This window comes from Littorina saxatilis, linkage group LG2 (assembly GCF_037325665.1).
Source record: "Littorina saxatilis isolate snail1 linkage group LG2, US_GU_Lsax_2.0, whole genome shotgun sequence".
In the NCBI taxonomy this organism is placed as follows: domain Eukaryota; kingdom Metazoa; phylum Mollusca; class Gastropoda; order Littorinimorpha; family Littorinidae; genus Littorina; species Littorina saxatilis.
Window position 1 is genome coordinate 27,547,580 of NC_090246.1, and position 20,000 is coordinate 27,567,579.

General features: G+C 43.1%; 2 protein-coding genes across 2 annotated transcripts in view; one reads left to right on the forward strand and one right to left on the reverse strand.

Annotated features, from left to right (window-relative positions):
• Window positions 1–1,161, forward strand: part of LOC138958646 (nucleolin-like) — a 28,680-nt gene extending 27,519 nt beyond the window's left edge. The window contains exon 10 of the mRNA XM_070329863.1: window positions 351–1,161. Within this exon, the coding sequence (XP_070185964.1) occupies window positions 351–489 (139 nt within the window). The 3' untranslated portion in view covers window positions 490–1,161. The remainder of the gene's footprint in view (window positions 1–350) is intronic.
• Window positions 1,162–17,298: 16,137 nt separating this feature from the next.
• The window catches only part of LOC138958647 (N-acetylneuraminate lyase-like), a 56,252-nt gene continuing 53,550 nt past the window's right edge, over window positions 17,299–20,000 (reverse strand). The window contains exon 11 of the mRNA XM_070329864.1: window positions 17,299–20,000. This exon is cut by the window's right edge and continues 1,434 nt beyond it. The gene's annotated coding sequence lies outside the window, so the exon portion shown is untranslated.

Below are 20,000 nucleotides of genomic sequence, written 5' to 3' on the forward strand. Positions count from 1 at the left end.
AAGATAAAATATAACAATAATTAGAAGTGTGACAATCATATCTGCTGAAATATTATTTTCCCCCTGTACTCCAGTTTTGTCGGTTTTTGACTGTTTTTGTGGCGTAAAACAAAAACCAGCAACCCAAAATACAAAAAGTGACTATCATTTATCATTGTTTATTCATTACTTTCATAAAATAACATTCAAACTAAATAAAACATTGAAATTAAAAAAAACCATAGTGCACTGGCCCACCTGCCCTTAAACTTTGATGCTTCATGCCTTTGTTCAAGCACAAGCATTTTGAATCTTCTCAGTCATATTCTGTTTTTAAGGATGCCTTAGACTTACATTTGCTTTCTTTTCAGGTTTGCTTACGCACCACCGCCACCTCCCCCATTTGTGGACGACTTGGGTTATAGACCGGCCCGTGGTGGGCCCAGATACGGTGGTGGTGGTGGTGGTGGTGGTGGTCGTGGAAAACCCATGCACGGCAGAAGGCGATAAGCCAGCAGCTGTATTTTTGGGGGGGTCATCTTATTTGGGTCGTTTATGTCATCACGTGCAACGTAACAGAAACAGCTCCAGGAGACTTCTGTGAGGTTAAAATGCAGTGGTTTTAACTTTTATGCCTTTAGAGTTCACTATTGTTCTAAGTAAGTTGTTGTTTAGCTTGAAGTGACTGTTGGGATTTGTAAAAATGTACTGTTGTTACTTACTTGGTTTTATCGTATGTTATGGTTTAGTGATTTTCCTGCTTCTCTGCTGTTTGTTCCATTATTGAAATGGACATACTTTTTTTTCAAAATGTGTGTGTGTGTATTTATAGATGATATTCTTTTTCTGAGTTTCTGCTTGCCTTTGTGTGTTTTTTTCTTTGTTCTTTTACGCGCGTCTTTTGTACTCATGCACAGCTCATCATCAGATTGTCTGCTTTCATTTCATATGCTGTTTTCTTTAAGTTATGTTAAAAAGTTACAAGAAAATTGGAAACTTGTTGTGGTGATTTTTCCTTTCTCAGTGATGATCGTTATATTTCTTGCTCGTGGTTCAGATGTTGTGTTTTAGCTGCATTTTTATTTTGACAAGTTGTACTGAAAAATATTGAAAAAAGGAGAAGATAAATGTGTGTCAGCTTGTGATGTGAACTTCAGTAAAGTTGTGTACTTATCAATCAAATTTTACAGTCTTGTGTTGGAAAAAGAATGAAAGAAAGAGAGAGAGAGAGTGTGTACATGTGTGTGTGATTTTCATCCCAGAGTTTAAAAAACAAGACTTGTGACATTGACTGCCTAGGTAAGTGCACTATCAGTATCACTCTTCAACATAACGAACAAAATATGACATTTCAATTTGTTACACACTCAAGGATTCTTGAGGAATGTCTTGTCTAGAAGTTTAGTGCAAGTTACCCATTTGGCATGTAGGTAAATGGTAATAGTCATTGCTTTTTTCTTTCGTTGATTTTTCCCAGTCACACACTGAGTAATGTATGAGCTAAAAGTTGTGACTCCTGTTTCCCTGACAAAATGACTTGAATCATGTGTTTCCCACAGTCGAACATCAGCAACAAAAGTCCTTACTTCAATGTTAGAACTCTCTTTGATTTATTCCTCAGCATTTGCAAAGTCAACTGTACATATCAACGTAACCGTGTTTAATTATTTTATGATTTCTTTTGAGAAGTTGAAAAGAATAGAAAGTACAATGTGTATCTGACATTGAACCTTGACTACCATATTAACAAAATCTTGTTGGTTATGCATGCAAGAGTACGCAGGAACCCAGTGTCTAAGTTCTGGTTAATTATTGGACATTTCAAACAGATTCCTAAAACGTTAAATAAATAGATGTTCAAGAAAGGGACACGATCTGACTGCACAAAAACTCTGGGATAGAAGATTGTTTGACTGGTATGTCTGTGAAGTCTACGCCTTGAAACTTGTGTCTCCAGTACACACGTCACCAGCATAGTGCTTCAGTCTTTGGCATCAACATTGGCAATTCAATCATTATGAAGCCCATGTCAATGAGATCCTGGCAAATCTGCTTTTCCTCCTCACTGGTCAAGTCGGTCAGCGGTAGGAGCACGTGACCAAGGTCCACTCCAAGGCAACGCATTATACCCTTCACAGCAGCAGGTCGGCCTCCTCCTGTTAAAATAAATATATGTGTATCTAAGGTTGTCACACACACGAGAAAGCAAACATTCAAAGCAGAGCCTGAAAGTGACCTATTCGTAAGCCTTATTATTTCCAAACCACCAAATGTAGTTCCTGAACACGAATGTATCTTGAAAAAGGCTAAATGCTGTTAAAGGCATAGTCCTTCCTGTGAAAACAGATCTGGTCAGACTTTTATTAGCTGTTGATTTTTGGTATGTGTCCAAGTGATGGGTTGGTCCAAATTCATTTAAAAGGCTGTCCAAATCTTGTGAGTCCAATCATTTACATGGGAAGGCCTATGCCTTTAACCTTTGGTATATTTTTCTTGCAGATCTTCTGTAGGACATTCATCCAAAATTAAATGTACATCTGTTGCTGTACAGTGAAGACAAACATATCCAGCGGAAGATTCAAATCTTCAACTGTCTAGTTAGATTCAACATGTTCCATCTAGCTAAGCAAAAAAGAACTCACCATATTTTCTACGCTGCAGTTCAACTTTTCGGGCCAACATCTGAAACCAGAACCATGCCGTATTTGCAGACAGGGTTATGTTAAATCACTGCAAAAGTGTCATGCAAAAAACCACCTTTCACACTAATACACACAAAGAAATTCTAATCAAGAAAAAGAATTGAACAGAAGTGAGAACAACACAACTTTTTCAGAAACGTACATTTGAAAAACATCAATACAGTCTTTTGCTATGAACCACAAAACGTCTTTCCTTGCTATTCAGCGTGTGAGCTTGTCAAGAGAAACTGACACTATAGATATATACCATCAGAGACAATGTTCGCAGGCATGGGAATTGTCCGCCAAACGAATTTTTTTTTGTTCCGCCGAAAAAGCAAAAGTGTCCGCCGAAAAAATAAAGGGGGGGTGCACACAAAAAAAGCACCAGTTACTTTTGCCTTTGCGCAAAAGCCCGCGAAAACTTTCCGTACTTTGTTCACGCACTGCTACCGCCCGCCTCAGTTTAGTAGATTCAGTAGGGGTGCCTTCAACCTCTTACATATTTTTTTAATTGGCATTACTAGATCAGAAAATGTATTATGATAACGGTTTGCTATGTTCACAGCTCAGTTTTTGTGCTAAACGACCGAGAGGGACCCCCGAGCCACCCAATGGCGTCAACAGAAAATAATTATCAAATCAGTAATATGGTTGTGACACATCTATTTCGGGGTTTTCGAGGGTGCTGATTCCAAAAATGATGTTTTTATCTCGATTAAATGTCATGATCAAAGCTAAGAGACGATATATTGCAAATAATAATATTTTTATCCATAAAAAGTGAAGAAAAATATTCAAAAACAAAAAACATTTTATTAAGAGCAATAGAGAGCAAAATTCAAACAATAATATTAATAAGGACAAATCAGCATAGCTGAAAGTGTTGTCAACAAAATATAGGACATAATAATTATTATGCAATAGGTTTATTAAAACATCAACTCTTTATTGAAACATATGATTATGTTATAAAATTTAGCTTATTACCTAGGTCATTACTGTAAAAGTATCAACACTATGCAATAGCATTGCATAGATGTACTTTGTGTCTAATTGAGAAAGATACAAGTAGTCATCTAGACAACTATATTAATCATTTCAATTAATCAGAAAGTGTTAAACATTTAGTCAAAATTGATAGTTCTGTCATCTTCTTCTTGTCGTTCGCCAATGTTAAACTTGGAGTCCAGCTCTGGTAATGAAGCTGGTGGTCTTATGAAGAGCCTCCACAGGTCCATGCAGCTTCTCATGAAGGGGCACCGGCCTGGTCCAGATCTCTCTCCTCAGGGGCTGGAGATTTCTGCAGTCCTGCAGGATGTGGGCTGCATCCTGCTCTGCGTCTCCACAGGGACACATGGGGGAGGGCACGGCTCGCAGTTTTTTGTGCAGGTGTTGTTGCATTCTGTTGTGCCCTGTTCTCAGGCGGAAAATGACTACCTGTTCAGGTCTTGACAGTTGGTGGTAGCTGTCATGCGTTGGAGGGGTTTTAAGCAGAGACTTTATGATGGTTTTCATCTCTGTGGCGCTCACTGGGTTTTCTTCTTGTTCGTCCTCCGCACCCAGTTTGGCCATTTTATCCGCTTGTTCGTTCCCCTCTATCCCGCAGTGTGAGGGGACCCACTGCAATACAGTCTTCAGACACTTGATGTTGTGAAGTGTCGTTGTAAGCTGAGGCAGTTTGTTGTTGTTGACTGCTTGCAGCACAGACAAGGCATCAGTCAGGAAGACAACTTGGGTGTCGGGGTTGACCTTGCTGCTGATGGTATTGGCTGCGTGGATAAGCGCTTCTACCTCTGCTCTGTAGTTGGTGCAGTGGAGGCCAGTTGGTATAGCCTCTGCTTGCCACTCTCCACTGGGGTGTTGGATGTAGACACCAGCTCCTCCTCTCTTGACGGCGTCTGTGGCGGACCCATCTGTAAAGACCCGCATCCATGCTTCTTGGGGGTATCTTTCGTCGAGCATGGCAAGTGTCAGGGCTTTCTTCTGCACATCGCTCTGTTCATCTTTTGTTGTGAGATGAGGAACTGTTGTCTGGATGGACACGTTTTCAAGGTTGTTTTTCCAGGGTGGTTCTTCAAGGGAGAAGTGTGATGGGTGAACCAGTTCAGGCATCTTTGCTTGGTGTTCTCTCTTCAGGGCCCGTGTCTCAGTCGCATAGCTTGATCTCTTTAGCCTGCCAGAAGAGAGCTGCTTCATCCTTGCATTCATTCGGTGGTCTGGAATGCACTGGTACTTGATGTCTTGTACCATCGCTTTGCATTCTCTTCTCTTGCTGAGTGGAGGTATGCCGGTCACCTGTTGCATCTTGTCTATTGGGGTTGTCTTCATAGCGCCTGTGATGATTCTCAGCGCTTGATTTTGGACTTTCTCTAGGGTTTGAAGGTGCGTCTTGGCTGCTGTCATCCAAGAGCTAGATCCGTACTCAAGGTGAGGTCGTACGGTCCCCTGGTACACTGTCTTGAGGATCTTTTCGTTTGCGCCCCATTGTGATCCTGCCAGTTTCCTCATGATGTTCAGTTTTCTTCTGGCTTTTGCTTCCGCATTCATGATGTGATGTTTCCATGTCATGCGTTTGTCATATGTGACTCCGAGGTAGGTTTGCTGGTCTTCAAACTTCAGTGGCGTGTCACCCAACGTCAGTCTTCCAGGTTGTACTTTGGCGGAGAGTGTGAAGAGAGTAGCTGTTGTCTTGTCTCTGTTGATGGTTACACACCAGTTGTCTGCCCAAGCTGCAACTTTCTCGAGGGCAAGTTGCATCCTGTAGGTCGCAGTTGTTGCATGCTCCTCAGTGCACCAGAGAACAAGGTCATCAGCATACAGTGCTGCATGGACTCTACTGGGCAACTCGGGCACAAGGTCGTTGATGAAGAGTATAAACAGGGTGGGCGAGAGGACTCCTCCCTGTGGCACTCCTTGGCGGAGCAGCACCTTCTGGCCACAGTGACCATCTACCAGCACTCTGGCTCTTCTGTTGTGCAGGTAAGATTTGGTCCACTGGTACATGTTGCCTCTGATACCGCTCCGCAGGAGTTTAACCAGGAGTCCGTCTTTCCAAACCTTGTCAAAAGCTTTCTGCAGATCAATGAAGATTGCCAGGGTGACCTTCTGGGCCTGGAAAGCATCCTCAATGACTTGGGCAAGGTGGGTTGTCTGGTCCTCTGTACTTCTGTACTGTCGAAAGCCGGCCTGCTCTGGGACGATGATGCTCTCCGACTCCAAGTACAGCTGCAGGCGCTGGTTGATAATGCGCTCTATGGTCTTGCATACGCAGCTTGTCAGGCTGATAGGGCGATAGCTCTGGGCTTTTGTCTTGTTCTTTCCCTTCTTCAGCACTGGGATCATCCAGGCTTCTTTCCAACACTGCGGTACCTGTCCTTGTCTCCAGCTGAGGTTGTAAATGTCCAGGAGCTTCTGAAGAGCTGAGTTGCCTAGGTGTTGCAGCATCTCATTAGTGATGTTGTCTGGACCTGGAGATTTTTTCTGCTTCAGTTTCTTGATGGCAGTCTTCAGTTCAGCCATGGTGATGTCATGCTGCATGGCTTCTTGGACAGTTCCTTCTCTTCTCTCCCTCTGTTCTCTTCTGACTTCCTGTTGTAGAGGTAGAGGAATGGTGGTGTCGCTTTCTTTCTTGTAAAGCTTTGCAAAGGTGTCTGCAGCTTCTTTTCCTGTGATGGTTTTATTTTCTTCTTCAAGAGTGATCTTCTGCGTCTTGTTGCCTTCATCATTCAGTGCTCTTGTAAGTTTCCAGAGCTTTGTGGTGTCTTTTTCCATGTTTAGCCCTGCTGTCTTTTCTCGCCAGCCTCTTCTTTTACACTCAAGCTTTGTTCTTATGTGCTTTGCTTTGCTTTCTTGGAGCTTAATGTTGTTTTCCAAACTGGGGATGTTCTCAGCTTCTTCTCTAGCTCTTGATAGTGCATCATGTGTCCTCTGTAGCTCGTCGGACCAGTATGGGATGTAGTCTCTCCTCACTCCGCGCGGTATACTGTCCTTTGCTGCCTGGGTGATGCTGGCGTTGAATTCTTTCACCACTGTGTTGATGTTCCTACCCTCCACTGCAATATCCCTGGTCAGTTCATTTGAACGTATACCAAAGATGCCCCATTTCGCCTTCTTGTAGTTCCATCTTGCATGGAGGGGCTGCCCGGGTGTTGAGTCTCCGCTGATGGTAAGGAGCACTGGGCGATGGTCACTTCCACCATTCCAAGCTGATGTTCTACTTTTCTGGTGATGTTCTTGTGGATATCGTCTGTGCAGAGAGCCAGGTCAGGTGTTGTTGTCGAGTGCCAGCGGCGCGAGTAGAATGTTGGTGGATCTGTTGGGTCGTTGACAAGTATCAGATGGTGGTCATCTTGCCAGGTTTCTATGTCTTCCCCTCGCTTGTCTAAGGTGTTGTATCCCCAGCTCTGGGACTGGCTGTTAAAGTCTCCAGTGATGAGGAAGCCGCTCTCTGGGACCTGGATAGAGTCAAGTGACAGCATCTTGTCGTTGGGGCAGTAGTAGTTGACGATGTTGAGGGTGGTGTCATTGGTGGTAATCTTGACTTCAATATACTCTGCTTCTTCCATAAACCTGTTGGTTTCTCTCGCGTTCATGTTGTTTCGGACAAGTGTCATCACTCCTCCCTTCTTTCTACCCTGGCGGTCGCTCCTAAAGACCTGGTACCCTCTGATCTTGAAGGGCTTCCCTTCTTGCAGGTGTGTCTCCTGTAAACAGCAGATGTTGATGCTGTTCTCGTGTAGGAAGTGTTCAAGTTCCTCTTTCTTGTTGGAAACCCCCTCTGCGTTCCAGTGCATGATGTTGATTGAGGGATTCACTTCGGGCTTGCTGTTTTTTCGGCCAGTTGCTTTACTTCTCTGTCCCCTGGCTCCACAGGACAAGATGAAAGGACCTCCAGTCGCTGGGGGTGGACTCCTTTGAGGCGCGGAGCCCGGCGCTGCACCTGCCTGGTGGATCCTCACAGGGCGAGCACCATATCGATGATCAGTTCTGTCTCCAAGTTTCATGATGGCAGATAATGCGTGGTACAGTGATTTGTTCGAGAAGCGCCATGCAGGCTCCATACCTCCGTCTTCAGCCCTCTAGGTTTTCTGTAGGGGTTGCCCCACCCTTAGCTCCTGGCCCGTATGTCCTACCCTGGGAGCACAAGGGGGATTGTTTCTCCGAGGATCCCACCCCGGTTGAAGCTTTTACTCGGGTTGCTCCCTCCCCAAGAATAGCTGCCTTACTGGGCTGACGAGTCCATTCTGCCCGGCTAGTTCCCCATAGCTGGAATGCCTTCGTCCGCCATTGCAGCCGTTGGGAGAAAAAGTAAATAATTAAATCTCCTCTTCCGCCTGCCTTGCCGTTGAGGCCCGGATATCCTGCCGGTGCAGGGATTTGACTTTGGAGTTTGCTTCTCCTAGACCAGTTGCCTGCCATGGCTACAATCTGAGTCTGGTCTACTCAGTAGGACATCCTCCTCCGCCTTCACAGCCGTTGGGAATTCTCTTCCTCATCCGCCTGTTCCACCGTTGGGATGCCCTGAAGGTGCTATTTGCCCATAGCTGGGAGATCTGTTCGTGGACACCAGGTCGCACGTCATGGGGGCAGATCCTCCTCCCCGATCCGCCTTGCTTAGCCTGGGGGCTCGCGCTACCCAGTTTCCAGGGCTGCCAGCGTGGAGGCGCAAGGTCGGTCTTGAGACAAGCAGTACTTATCTAGTCCGGAGGGATTACACCACAATGGATACCTCGCTTAGACTGCAGCTAATGTCATAACAGCCGTCACATACAACACAGACAAGCGCAGGCAGAGCAGCAAGCAGGTACAGGCTATATGCAACCAACCACCATGACACAGCCTACAACCCTAGACTAGGGTGGTCCAAGGGAGGGCATCCTATTGATACCCCACTACCCGCACACACCAAGCACACATTCATCCCCTGGAGTCTATATCCTTGAGGTGGATAGAGGCTCCTTAGTGCCCCATAGTTCTGTCATGAAAGCTGTTGAACTTATCTTGACTGATTTGAACGGTTAAATCACGTGCTCATTTCTAAAAAAAACCGTTATCAAAAATAAACTATTATAATACACCCACAATTAATGTTTGGCGTAATCTCAAAATAAAAAAAATATACAAGAATAGTTGGCAGCATCTCAAATGAGACGTATACAAGGAATAGTTTAAGCATAATCTCATAATAACATGAATACAGGGAACTCGTAACACATATACGGAGAATGTTTGGTGTCATCTCATTATAACAACTACTATGAATAGTTGGCATCATCTCATGCAAACACACTTACAACGAGTGTTTGGCATCATCTCATAATAACACACATACACGAAAAGTTTGGCATAATTTCATAACAACAAAACCCTAAAGGAATGTTTGGCATAATCTCGGGTAAACCAAATCTTCATCATATCTGCGTCTGTCAACATATCTGGTAGTGAACCATTGTACAAAGGAGACAGTTACAACTCTTCATCACTTTCAAACATTGCGTCAAAGTCAACTTCATCCACTTCCATGTCTTCTTCATCTTCCGTTTCCTTGTCTTTAGGATCAATAGCAGCTAACAGATCAATCAAAGACGCTGGCAAAATGGGTTTTGATGACCATATCGGTTCCAGTAAGTCTTTTGCGTTTCTCATCCATCCCTGGCCTTCATCATAGGGTTTTGGTTTCTCTACAATGGCTATGTGCGCTCTTTTGTACAGAGCAACACGGTGGTTCACACGTTTGTTGTGTGGCTGCAGAGCAGCACGACAAGGAGGCAGACGAGCGAGGTCGACTTTGGACTTCGCGGTGAGTTTTTCATCTTCACCCACCATTTTGCGGAGCATTTTCCCACGAACTGTATTCACTGACAGTTCCCGACTGTGTCCATACATGATTCGTCCACTTCATGGTGGATGCTCCATTCGTCACCAAGCCGTGCGAACGCTTCCTGAAACTTTGGGTTTTTCTGCAGTTTCTTCAACGGTCCTACCTTTCCCTTCCCTTTGAAGGCACTGGTGCAGTCTTCTCCACTCCACACGTAGTACCCAAGAAGTGCGGCACAGTAGTTTTTTCCAAGAGACTCAGCAAACTCAGTGACGTTGATCAGCCGCCTGTGTTTTCCAGACCCAGTGTCTAGGTACACGTTCAATTTGATTTCATGAGCACGGTACAACAGGATGACAAATATGTCAGTATATCAGGCACGGTCCTGACGACAGCGTCCTTGTATCCAATTGCTGCGGCGTGGTGGAGATACAGCACAACCCTTGTGTCGGTCTCCTCTTGGTTGCTGTAGATCGTATGAATCTCATGTGCCTCGACCTTTCCGTTGGATGATGTCAATTTATGGGCCCTTCCTTCTACGATGATCAGAACTGCCATGTCTGTCTTTTCGAGTCTTGAAGCTGCACGTTGGTCACTCCATACTCGAAATAAAAGCTGGCACAACCGCTTTTTGTTGTCGTCATTTGCTAGGAACTGCTTGAAGTCGCCAGGCTTCCTGGTTGATGGTCCATCGACAATGATTTTTTCTGATTTTCCCCCGCCTTTCTCTCTCCTGTGCTTTGATGGACTGCGGATGGTAGCTGTCTGTCGAGAACAAGAAGTGTATCTTCGCCACCATCTGGTCAAGGATTTGCAAGCATATTTCACCAAAGGTCGGGGGCATGTTTGTGAGGATGTGAAGCAGAGCCATGCCATCCTGGATGAACAAGGCGTCTTTGGGCGCTAGATCTATTGGTGTGATGTCTTCCAGGAGGTAATGCAGTACGGCAGCTTTGTTGGTTTTGGCGAAGAACCCATCTGGTGTTCCAAGGCAGGGAGGCACAGGCATCAAACAGTATGACATGAGGACGTCGAAGTCGATCGGTTCCTTCAGATGCTGAGATTTGACGAGAAGTAGGAATGCGAGGTCACTTTGCACCTGGTACTGGAGAGTCTGCAAATAGCAAAAGTTTGATTTTGAACTATGTTATTGCATTATAGCCTTGTTTATAATATCTTAAACGGGTTTTAATGATAGCAAAGAGACGCAATTACATATTGGTCACACAATGGCATGCACAGAGATGTGACAAATCGTTGTAAGCAAGTTGTCAATCACAAGAAAAGCTCAACAAACAGTTCAGTTATAGTTAATTTAGCAGCATACTTATTACTATATTATAGTGTGTCTGTCGTTATATATATTATATGTATATGTGATAATATATAGAATTGTTACCTTTCCTTGTGACGACGTGAGTGTGACCTTCTTGCTGCCAGCTTCCATCGTCATCAGCCTTTGTCTCTTGATTGGTTCCCAGAACGTGTCTGGCTGTCCACTCTGCATGCGCTTCAAGAGGTCAGCTTTCGCAGCCCTCCCTGTATCCTCCGCATTGAGAACAGCGCGCTCTACGGCCGGAGACCTTTTATATGTGATTATGACATTTAATCGAGATAAAAACATCATTTTTGGAATCAGCACCCTCGAAAACCCCTAATTAGATGTGTCACTTAACTATATTACTGATTAGATAATTATTTTCTGTTGGCGCCAAAGGACCCCCACCCGGGGTAGCTTGGGGGCCCCTCACGGTCGTTTAGCACAAAAACTGAGCTGTGAACATAGCAAACCGTTATCATAATACATTTTCCGATCTAGTAATGCCAATTAAAAAAATATGTAAGAGGTTGAAGGCACCCCTACTGAATCTACTGCACTACCTCAGTTACTTGAACTTTTATGTTTGAAAGTAAACCAGATTGCACAGATTGTGTTACAAGTTACATTTTCCTGTTTGTCTCAACAGATCAATTTTTTAACAATTTTAAACCATATAATACATGTATATATTTTTTTCCTTCAAAAAAGCAAAAATTGGTACTAAAAACTCTGATTCTAAAAACAGAATTTAATGGCAAACTTGGAGCTCAGATGACATCAGATTGCACCATCTGGGTTCTTTGGAGACATTTTTTCCGGACCCCCCTAGTAAGGCTAGGCGCTTCGCGCCGTCGACTTGACGCTTCGCGTCTTCAGTTATATATTTTCAGCCTTTTTTACAATTTTCAATTTCCATGCCTTCCTCCTCCTCCTACGCCTGTGACCCCGTCTGGGGTATAGGCCGCCAATCAGCCCCCTCCATGCATCTCTGTTAATTCCCATGCCTTGTTCGACAATTAAGCATTGAAATGAACAAGCGACTTTCATGATCCTCATTGAAAGTCGCTTGTTAGCTTCAACGCTTGTCAGTTCTTCTCTGTGCCAGGATATTGGCCCCCCGGCATAAAGGTCTCACTCGGATCTTTTCTGAAAATGTCAAATCGGGAAGACTGAAACCAGACGGTCTGAAATCTGGACGTCCTCAGTGGGTATAAGTACTGACCCAATTGTCACGTTCTGACCTTCAACTGTTCAACTGTAGGGAATAGTTAGGCCAGAACTAACAGAACATGTATCAGCGGAGCCCCATCCGTACCAGTCATGATGACTTGCTAGCGTTCACAGACTACACTAAAGCAAACCACACTAAAACTTCACAATGATCAAGATGTTCAGTGTCGAGTACCGTACCTCGTCCGTGCCGATGATGACCTGGTAGCGGCCACCAGTGCAGTGTAAATGCAGCTCACGGGAGGAGATCTTGCCGCCACGCAGTGTGGGAATCTGGTCAGCAGCCAGCTCCAGGAAACGGGCCGTGTTCACTAAGGATGGGTTAAGCCAGAGATTCGATGAAATTGAAAGACAGTAGCACCGGACAATAACTGAGTAGAGTTACCATTGACGAACCAATCCTCTGGCGTCTCGCGCGCGTGTATGTGTGAGTGTTTTCAGTCTGTGTGTATATATGTGTCTATCGGCTGTCTAAGTGTCAGTGTCAGTTGAATATAGTGTTCAGACGCTTTGTGTGTGTGTGTGTGTGTGTGTGTGTGTGTGTGTGTGTGTGCGTGTGTGCATGTACGTGTGTGCATGTACGTGTGTGTATCTGTTTCTGTCCGTCTGTCTGTGTCTGTGTGTGTTGATAATCCGATACCACTGATTCTTCACCGCATTAGTCGCAACAATCAAACTGACGGATCAATAAACAGAAAGAGAAAAAAAACCGATTTATGTACAGTAGACGCCAGTCCTGAAGTTGATGTCGTAGTAGTAAAAAGGTGTTTTCGGTGCTGCTGCTCCCACCTTCTTCATGTACCGTACCAGTGTCTCTGCAAAAACAAATGCAGACAGGTGCAACTGTGACACGCTGATAAGCATTCAATTGTTTTGGTAATTGTACACACAAATATAAACACACACACACACACACACACATACGCGCACAAATACATGCACACTAACACACACACACTGACATACACACACACACATACACAAACACGCACACACACACACATACACACAAATACACACACACACTGACACACACACACACACACACACACACACACACACACACACACACACACACACACACACACACACATATCTATATCTTGAACTTCAAAGTAAGTTAGTAAGTTATCATGACGCATCTTCCCCCTTTAATTAACTTGTTATACTATGAGAGGTGGCATGCCATCACGAGTTCACTTAATGATTTGACGTTGATCTGGTATTCAGTGACTGACACTGTCAGTGCTTGGTGAATTTGTTTAAATCGATATCGGTACATGCAGTGGAAAGCCCCATTTAAAGGTGGTCGTCTACATTTTTGCTTTTTTTCAATAATCTTATGGTTAGATTTCGCTAAAAAGTTATGTCAGATGATGAATGAACCATGGGGAAAAAAGTTATAGAAAAAAAATATATGTAAAAAAAAGATTTTATTTTTGGGTAGCGTGACTCACGCTTCCAATATTTTGTTTTCTGTTTGCTGAGAACATGTGCTTTGCCTAAAAATACTGACCAATCAAATTCATGTCACTATGCTTATAGCCACGCCCAAACAAGTGCAGCAACAGTTTGACACTGGAGCTCTGTCCACGCTTTTTTTTAAACGCACGAAATGCACGGGATTTGAGAGGAGTTTTGCGCTTGGCATTTTCCAAATAAGGATATCCTACTATGAGTACTACGCTGGAATACTACAATGAATTTTCAAACGGCTACACTGGCTTCGTCTTTCCTGATCGAAAGGGGGTGTATTGTTGACATTTGTAAATAATAGAGTCTGCATTTTAATGGTCAAATGGCGATTTCGGTATAAAAAATGTAAACAAGGACCTTTAAGACCTCCAAAAAGCTGAACAAATCTGGCCTTAAAAAGGTAGTGGCCTTAAAATGGCGGTAAATGTACGGAGGTTATGATCAGAAAATCTCAAAACTGAAACGGTAAGGTCTGAAAAGGAAAGAAGTCTTCACAAAAAATAAAAAGGGGGGGGGGGTGTCTTAAAAGGGGTTCTTATGTATCCGATAAAAGATTTGGTGTGACTTTATATGGGAAATAAATGTAGGCTGCGTCAGTACAGTTCACATCCGATTATCAGATTTAGGTAAATAGATAAAGGTTGACTCCGGGTCGTCGTATTTTCCAAACGTACAGTGTTTATAGATTATGCCTCACGCATTTGATGACAGGTTTGAAGCAGGAAGTTAATACAATGAAGATTATTATCGCTGATCACAGACTCAGTGTCAGCTTTTTGATGTTGTAAAAGATATGCCTATAATCTCCATGCTTTTATCTGTAGCTAAAACAAATTTTTTCTGCATGTATATTTTGTTACCACATAATTATTACGCTACGGTTAGGACCACACTGAAGCTGAAGCCGAGAGACCTGAACTGAAATTTAACAAGGATAAAGATTTAAGGCTGGGCCTTTCTTACAGTCCGTCCTTAAGCACGCAAACACACAACTTGATCTTCTTCTTCTTCTTCGTTCATGGGCTTAGACTCCCACGTTCACTCATGTTTTTAGCACGAGTGGATTTTTACGTGTATGACCGTTTTGACCCCACCATTCAGGCAGCATGCGCCGATTTCGGGGGAACACAACTTAATCAAATGATAAAACGGTTAGCGCTAAAGAAAGCAAATTAGGAGAGAGAGAGGGAGAGGCAGAAAGACAGAGAGACATAAAGAATATGATATAGACAGAGACTGACAGAGAAATAGACAGAGATCCTAAGAGTGCTTATAATCATTATGCAACGTTTATTACGTTATTAATAGATTTGGTTTATTGAGACGAATTGTTCAGCCGTTACCGCCTTATGTTGTACTGTCATGCAGTAACACCACTACAGTCGTCTCCGCTTAGCTCGTCCCTCTCGGGACCGAAAAATTCGCGACGAGCTAACCGGCCGACGAGCTAAGCAGCGGACGAGGTAAACGGAGTCCAATTTCCCTGGGGGATATGCTGCGACGAGCTATCCGGCGAATTCGTCCAGACCAATATTAAAAGCACATAAACACTTGTAAACGGGTGTATCAGGTTCTGAGATAACTATCAATCTAGTAGATCATCCTCGAATAGCCCTTTGTTCACAACATGACATTTTACCGTGTCTACAAACCAGAAGTAATCCTTTCATCACCATGGAGTAGGAGCTATGATGTGCAATGGTCAAATGACGAATTTCTGTTCATAGACTCGGTAAGATGTTGATAAGAGTTTATATTCGTTTCGCATATTGGGTTTGTAACATGTGTTACTATGAAAATAACAGAGAGATAGGCAGAAGAGAGAGAGAGAGAGAGAGAGAGAGAGAGAGAGAGAGAGAGAGAGAGAGAGAGAGAGAGAGAGAGAGATGTAAACCATGAAACAGAAAGCACATTTCTTGGGATTTTTTTTATTAAATCCAAAAATAAGCAGTCCAATGTCTGAATGAGAAGAATTTTAAATGAAAAACCAAGTAAACACGGCGCCAGAAAAAAGTTAAACACACACAAACACACACGCAAAAAAAGCACTAACTCATTTGCGTGCTTACATACACACACACACAAAACACACACACACCATTTTCAAAAACATGCACATCAACAAAAAATCTGCGCAACAAAACCATAACAAACAAACAAAAAACTAAAACAAAAAAACAACAACAAAATGGAAGAAACTAAAAACAGGTGTCATTGTCCAAACATTATTCTAATTAGTCATACAAAGAAAGTTTTGTGTGTACATTGTACCTACTAATAAGTGGGAGAAAATTGAAACAAAGTAGCAAAATCAGATAAACAGCGCATGTTTTCTTCTTTGACATTCAATTCGAAAAGTCTGGCAGTTTATGGAACGTTCTTTTGTTACTGTCATCCTGTCAGAAGACGTCATCGCTGACGACACAATGTCGTTATGACGAGCTATCCGGCGTAAATGACGTCACACCATGCCTTGGGACTGGAAAGTTTGGTCGAGCAAAGCGGCGGACGAGCTAACCGGCGGACGAGCTAACCAGCTTAATTTTACAGATACAAAGAAGGACGTCAGCCCGGGGAAAAAACATGGCGACGAGCTAAACGGCGGACGAGCTAAGCGGGGTCGAGCTAAGTGGAGTCGAGTGTATAAGCTTCTAGCTTGTTGCTGTTACCTGTGTATTTTGTAAACATGTCATGATTGTAACCTTTGTTAAAATAAACTTATGTTTAAACCAAGAGTGCTTTCGTCCCTTTGTCATTCCTTCCTCCAATGTTTCTACTTTTTCCAAGAACTGTTGGGACTCTAGTCAATCGTCTGACTTTTTGCTTCAAGTTAATAGATTTTGGTGTTTGTGGGTGTGTTTTTGTAATTGAATCGAAATTTTGCTTTGTGCAAGAACAGAAAACACAACGCATGAAACATTGACGTGCATCGTGAACTTGAGTTCCTTACTTCACGGAGTGCTTGTACAGGTCTCGAACATCCAAGTACTTTAAGGCCAAAAAAAAAAAGGTCTGTTCACGGTAACATTGGCCAAAAAAAATAGGGTCGGTAGGTCGGGATTTTTATTTTTTTTCCAAAAAACCATATTTTTACGTTAATTTTTTTTTTTTTTTTTTTTTTTTTTCCCCAAATGCCAAAAAAAGTCTAGGGTCGCGCGAAAAAAATAGGGTCGGTCGGGTTACCGTAAACAGACTATTTTTTTGGGGGGGCCTAACTACATACGTGCCGACAAAATGTTGATCATTGCTTCAATACTTTGAAGCTGTTGCTTGAATAATAACCAGGTAAAATTAGTATTTCGGTGTTCAGTCAAATGTTAAAGTTTCTACCACAGACATACATACATACGCACGCACGCACGCACGCACGCACGCACGCACAGACAGACAAAAGTTAGCATCGCATAGGCTACACTTACGTGAGCCAAAAACAAACTTGCATGTTGCGTGAGAGGTTAGGTGTACTTGTGAGCATTATCATGAGAGAGAGAGAGAGAGTATGAAAAAAACCGATTTCTAATAAAGCTCAACAGAGAGCAAGATACAGTATAGACTAGTGAGGACACATTTATTTTATTTTTTTAGGTTAGGTGTACTTGTGAGCATAATCAAATAGTGTTATCAGCTGTGAAAATAAGTTCAACATGAAAGGTCAGGAACAAGGAAGTTTGACGTCGTGTTTCCCTTCTTCGTCAAAATGACGAACCAGTTTGTACTACTTTGCATGCAGAGTCTCAGTCACACACTCAGGTACACAACACTGCATACAGACACTCAAACACGAAGAAGAATCTGATTTCTAAACAGAACCCTTTTTAATTTGACACTTAGGCAAACAAACGCACGGAAAATACTGCACAGTTACACCAATGTGAGGAAACAAGTACTTCAAGTATTTCTCCAAACTGAACACAGAACTGTGACTACTTCCTGTGTGTTGTCGTGTCTGTCAATTATTGTTCTTTCTTTATTTGGTGTTTAACGTCGTTTTCAACCACGAAGGTTATATCGCGGCGGGTCAATTATTGTAGTCTACTATGCATTAATAACACCTTGAGTGTCAAGTAATTTCCTTCTTTTACTATGATATCATGATCATCACATGATTAAACTGAGGACCATAAAACTCTTTTTAAGGTCAGATAAAGCAGTTGGGGTTGATTTAATGATATAGGTAAGCATCTACAGATGCAAAAACCGATCAGTAAATCTCAGGTTTTGTGTTGCATCAGTCTAATTTTACACAAAATGCATGCTCAAAAAGCGACCAAATTCGTCTGCTACGCGAGACTTCAAATTCCCCGCGGCGGCAAGCCCTTGGCTGTGACGTCACAAGGGGGAGCCAGAAGCGAAAGTAGCAACGCTCGGTGTGCGTCTTTGCTGCAGCTGTGGATGCGCGCGTGCTCCCGACATCATGCCGAGAGAGTGTGCTGCTGCCGAATGTTCGGAGTTGCAAAAAAAAGACTCAGGCTTGAGTTTTTATTTGTTTCTATCCGACTGGGTAACAACTACAACGACGACAATAACACTGACAACAACTCGAAAACCAAGAACAACTACAATGTCAACAACAACAGCTTTACACTGATAAACTGTAGGTGGAACACGATTGATTTGACACGTTACAACCTTGATTTCATCTACGACGACGACAACAACAACATCAACTTAAATTCGAGAACATAATTATACGTCTTCAACAACATAGCCAACAACAAATCCGATAGAACTTCAACTACAATCACAACAGTGATCATGGGCTGCCTAATCTATTTGTTGAGTCTGGCAGACATTTTACTTCCACCCTTGAGAGAGAATGTTTTGTCCTCGTACACTTTGTGCCTCAAACCTGACTAAGAGGATACAATTCTACATTAATCCCCAAGTATCAACCCAAATAGGTGGGGCACTTCTGTCTCAACTCGGACGCCGCTGTAAGAACGATCTCCAGTAACAGACGCTGATAACGATACAGCTATCTGCTTGCTCCTAAGCCACTCCCCCAGCCTGTATGTCTAGACACACTGGCACCAATTAAACCTCCAACTGAGCTGTTAACCCGTGGTTTGTAAAAATGTAAAAATATTGTACAAATTACGTCGAACCTAAATCCGCGATTTGTGAAAAAAAATTAAAAAATCTCTATTCAGCCTATTGTCCCATCGCTGGGAAATTCGGATCGCTTCCTCCCAGTGGAAAGCTAGCAGCAACAGAGTCGCGCTACCCCAAAGTCAAGGGATCCATTAGATTTGTTTTTCTTTCTTTTTCCATTTCGTTATTTTCCTTCATCGCTGGCGAATTCGGATCGCTTCCTCCCAGTGAAAAGTTAGCAGCAACAGAGTCGCGCTTGTGGTCCAAGTTGTGGAAATGTCCAAGTTGTGGAATGTGTCCAAGTTGTGGTATGTGTCCAAGTTGTGGTATGTGTCCAATATGTGCAATGTTGTGGTATATGTCCAAGATGTGGAATGTGTTCAAGATGTGGTATGTGTCCAAGTTGTGGTATGTGTCCAAGTTGTGGTATGTGTCCAAGATGTGGTATGTGTCCAAGTTGTGGTATGTGTCCAAGATGTGGTAATGTGTCCAAGTTATGGTATGTGGTATGTGTCCAAGTTGTTATATGTGTCCAAGTTGTGGTATGTGTCCAAGTCGTGGTATGTGTCCAAGATGTGGCATGTGTTCAAGATGTGGTATGTGTCCAAGATGTGGTATGTGTCCAAGATGTGGAATGTGTCCAAGTTCTGGTATGTGTTTAAGTAGTGGTATGTGTCCAAGTTGTGGTATGTGTCCAAGATGTGGTATGTGTCCAAGTTGTGGTATGTGTCCAAGATGTGGTATGTGTCCAAGTTGTGGTATGTGTCCAATTTGTGGCATGTGTCCAAGATATGGTAATGTGTCCAAGTTATGGTATGTGTCCAAGTTGTGGTATGCGTATAAGATGTGGTCTGTGTCCGAGTTATGGTATGTGTCCAAGATGTGGTATGTGTCCAAGTTGTGGTATGTGACCAAGTTGTGGTATGTGTCAAAGACGTGGTAATATCGTCATGTGTCCAAGTTGTGGAATGTGATGAGACAATAAAGAAATGGAGAAAAAAAATATAATAGATTCACTGACTTTCGGGTAGCGCGACTCTGTTGTTTCTAGCTTTTCACTCGAAGGAAGCGACCCAAATTTCCCAGCGATGGGACAATAAAGAAAAGGAAGAAAAATCCCATAGATCTCCCTTGACTTTGGGGTATCGCGACTCTGTTGCTGCTAGCTTTCCACTGGGAGGAAGTGATCCGAATTTCCCAGCGACGGGACAATCTAGTAATGATATGGAGAAAGAAAACAAAATCAACGGAGTCGCGCTTCCCCAAAAGTCAAGGGATTTTGTTTTTGTGCCTTGACTTTTGGGATGACAAGAAGATATCGGGAGCATTAACGTGATTTGTAAAAAAAATGATTACAAATAACGGGGCGCGCAGACCTTTGATTTTAACTCCCAGGCTCAAA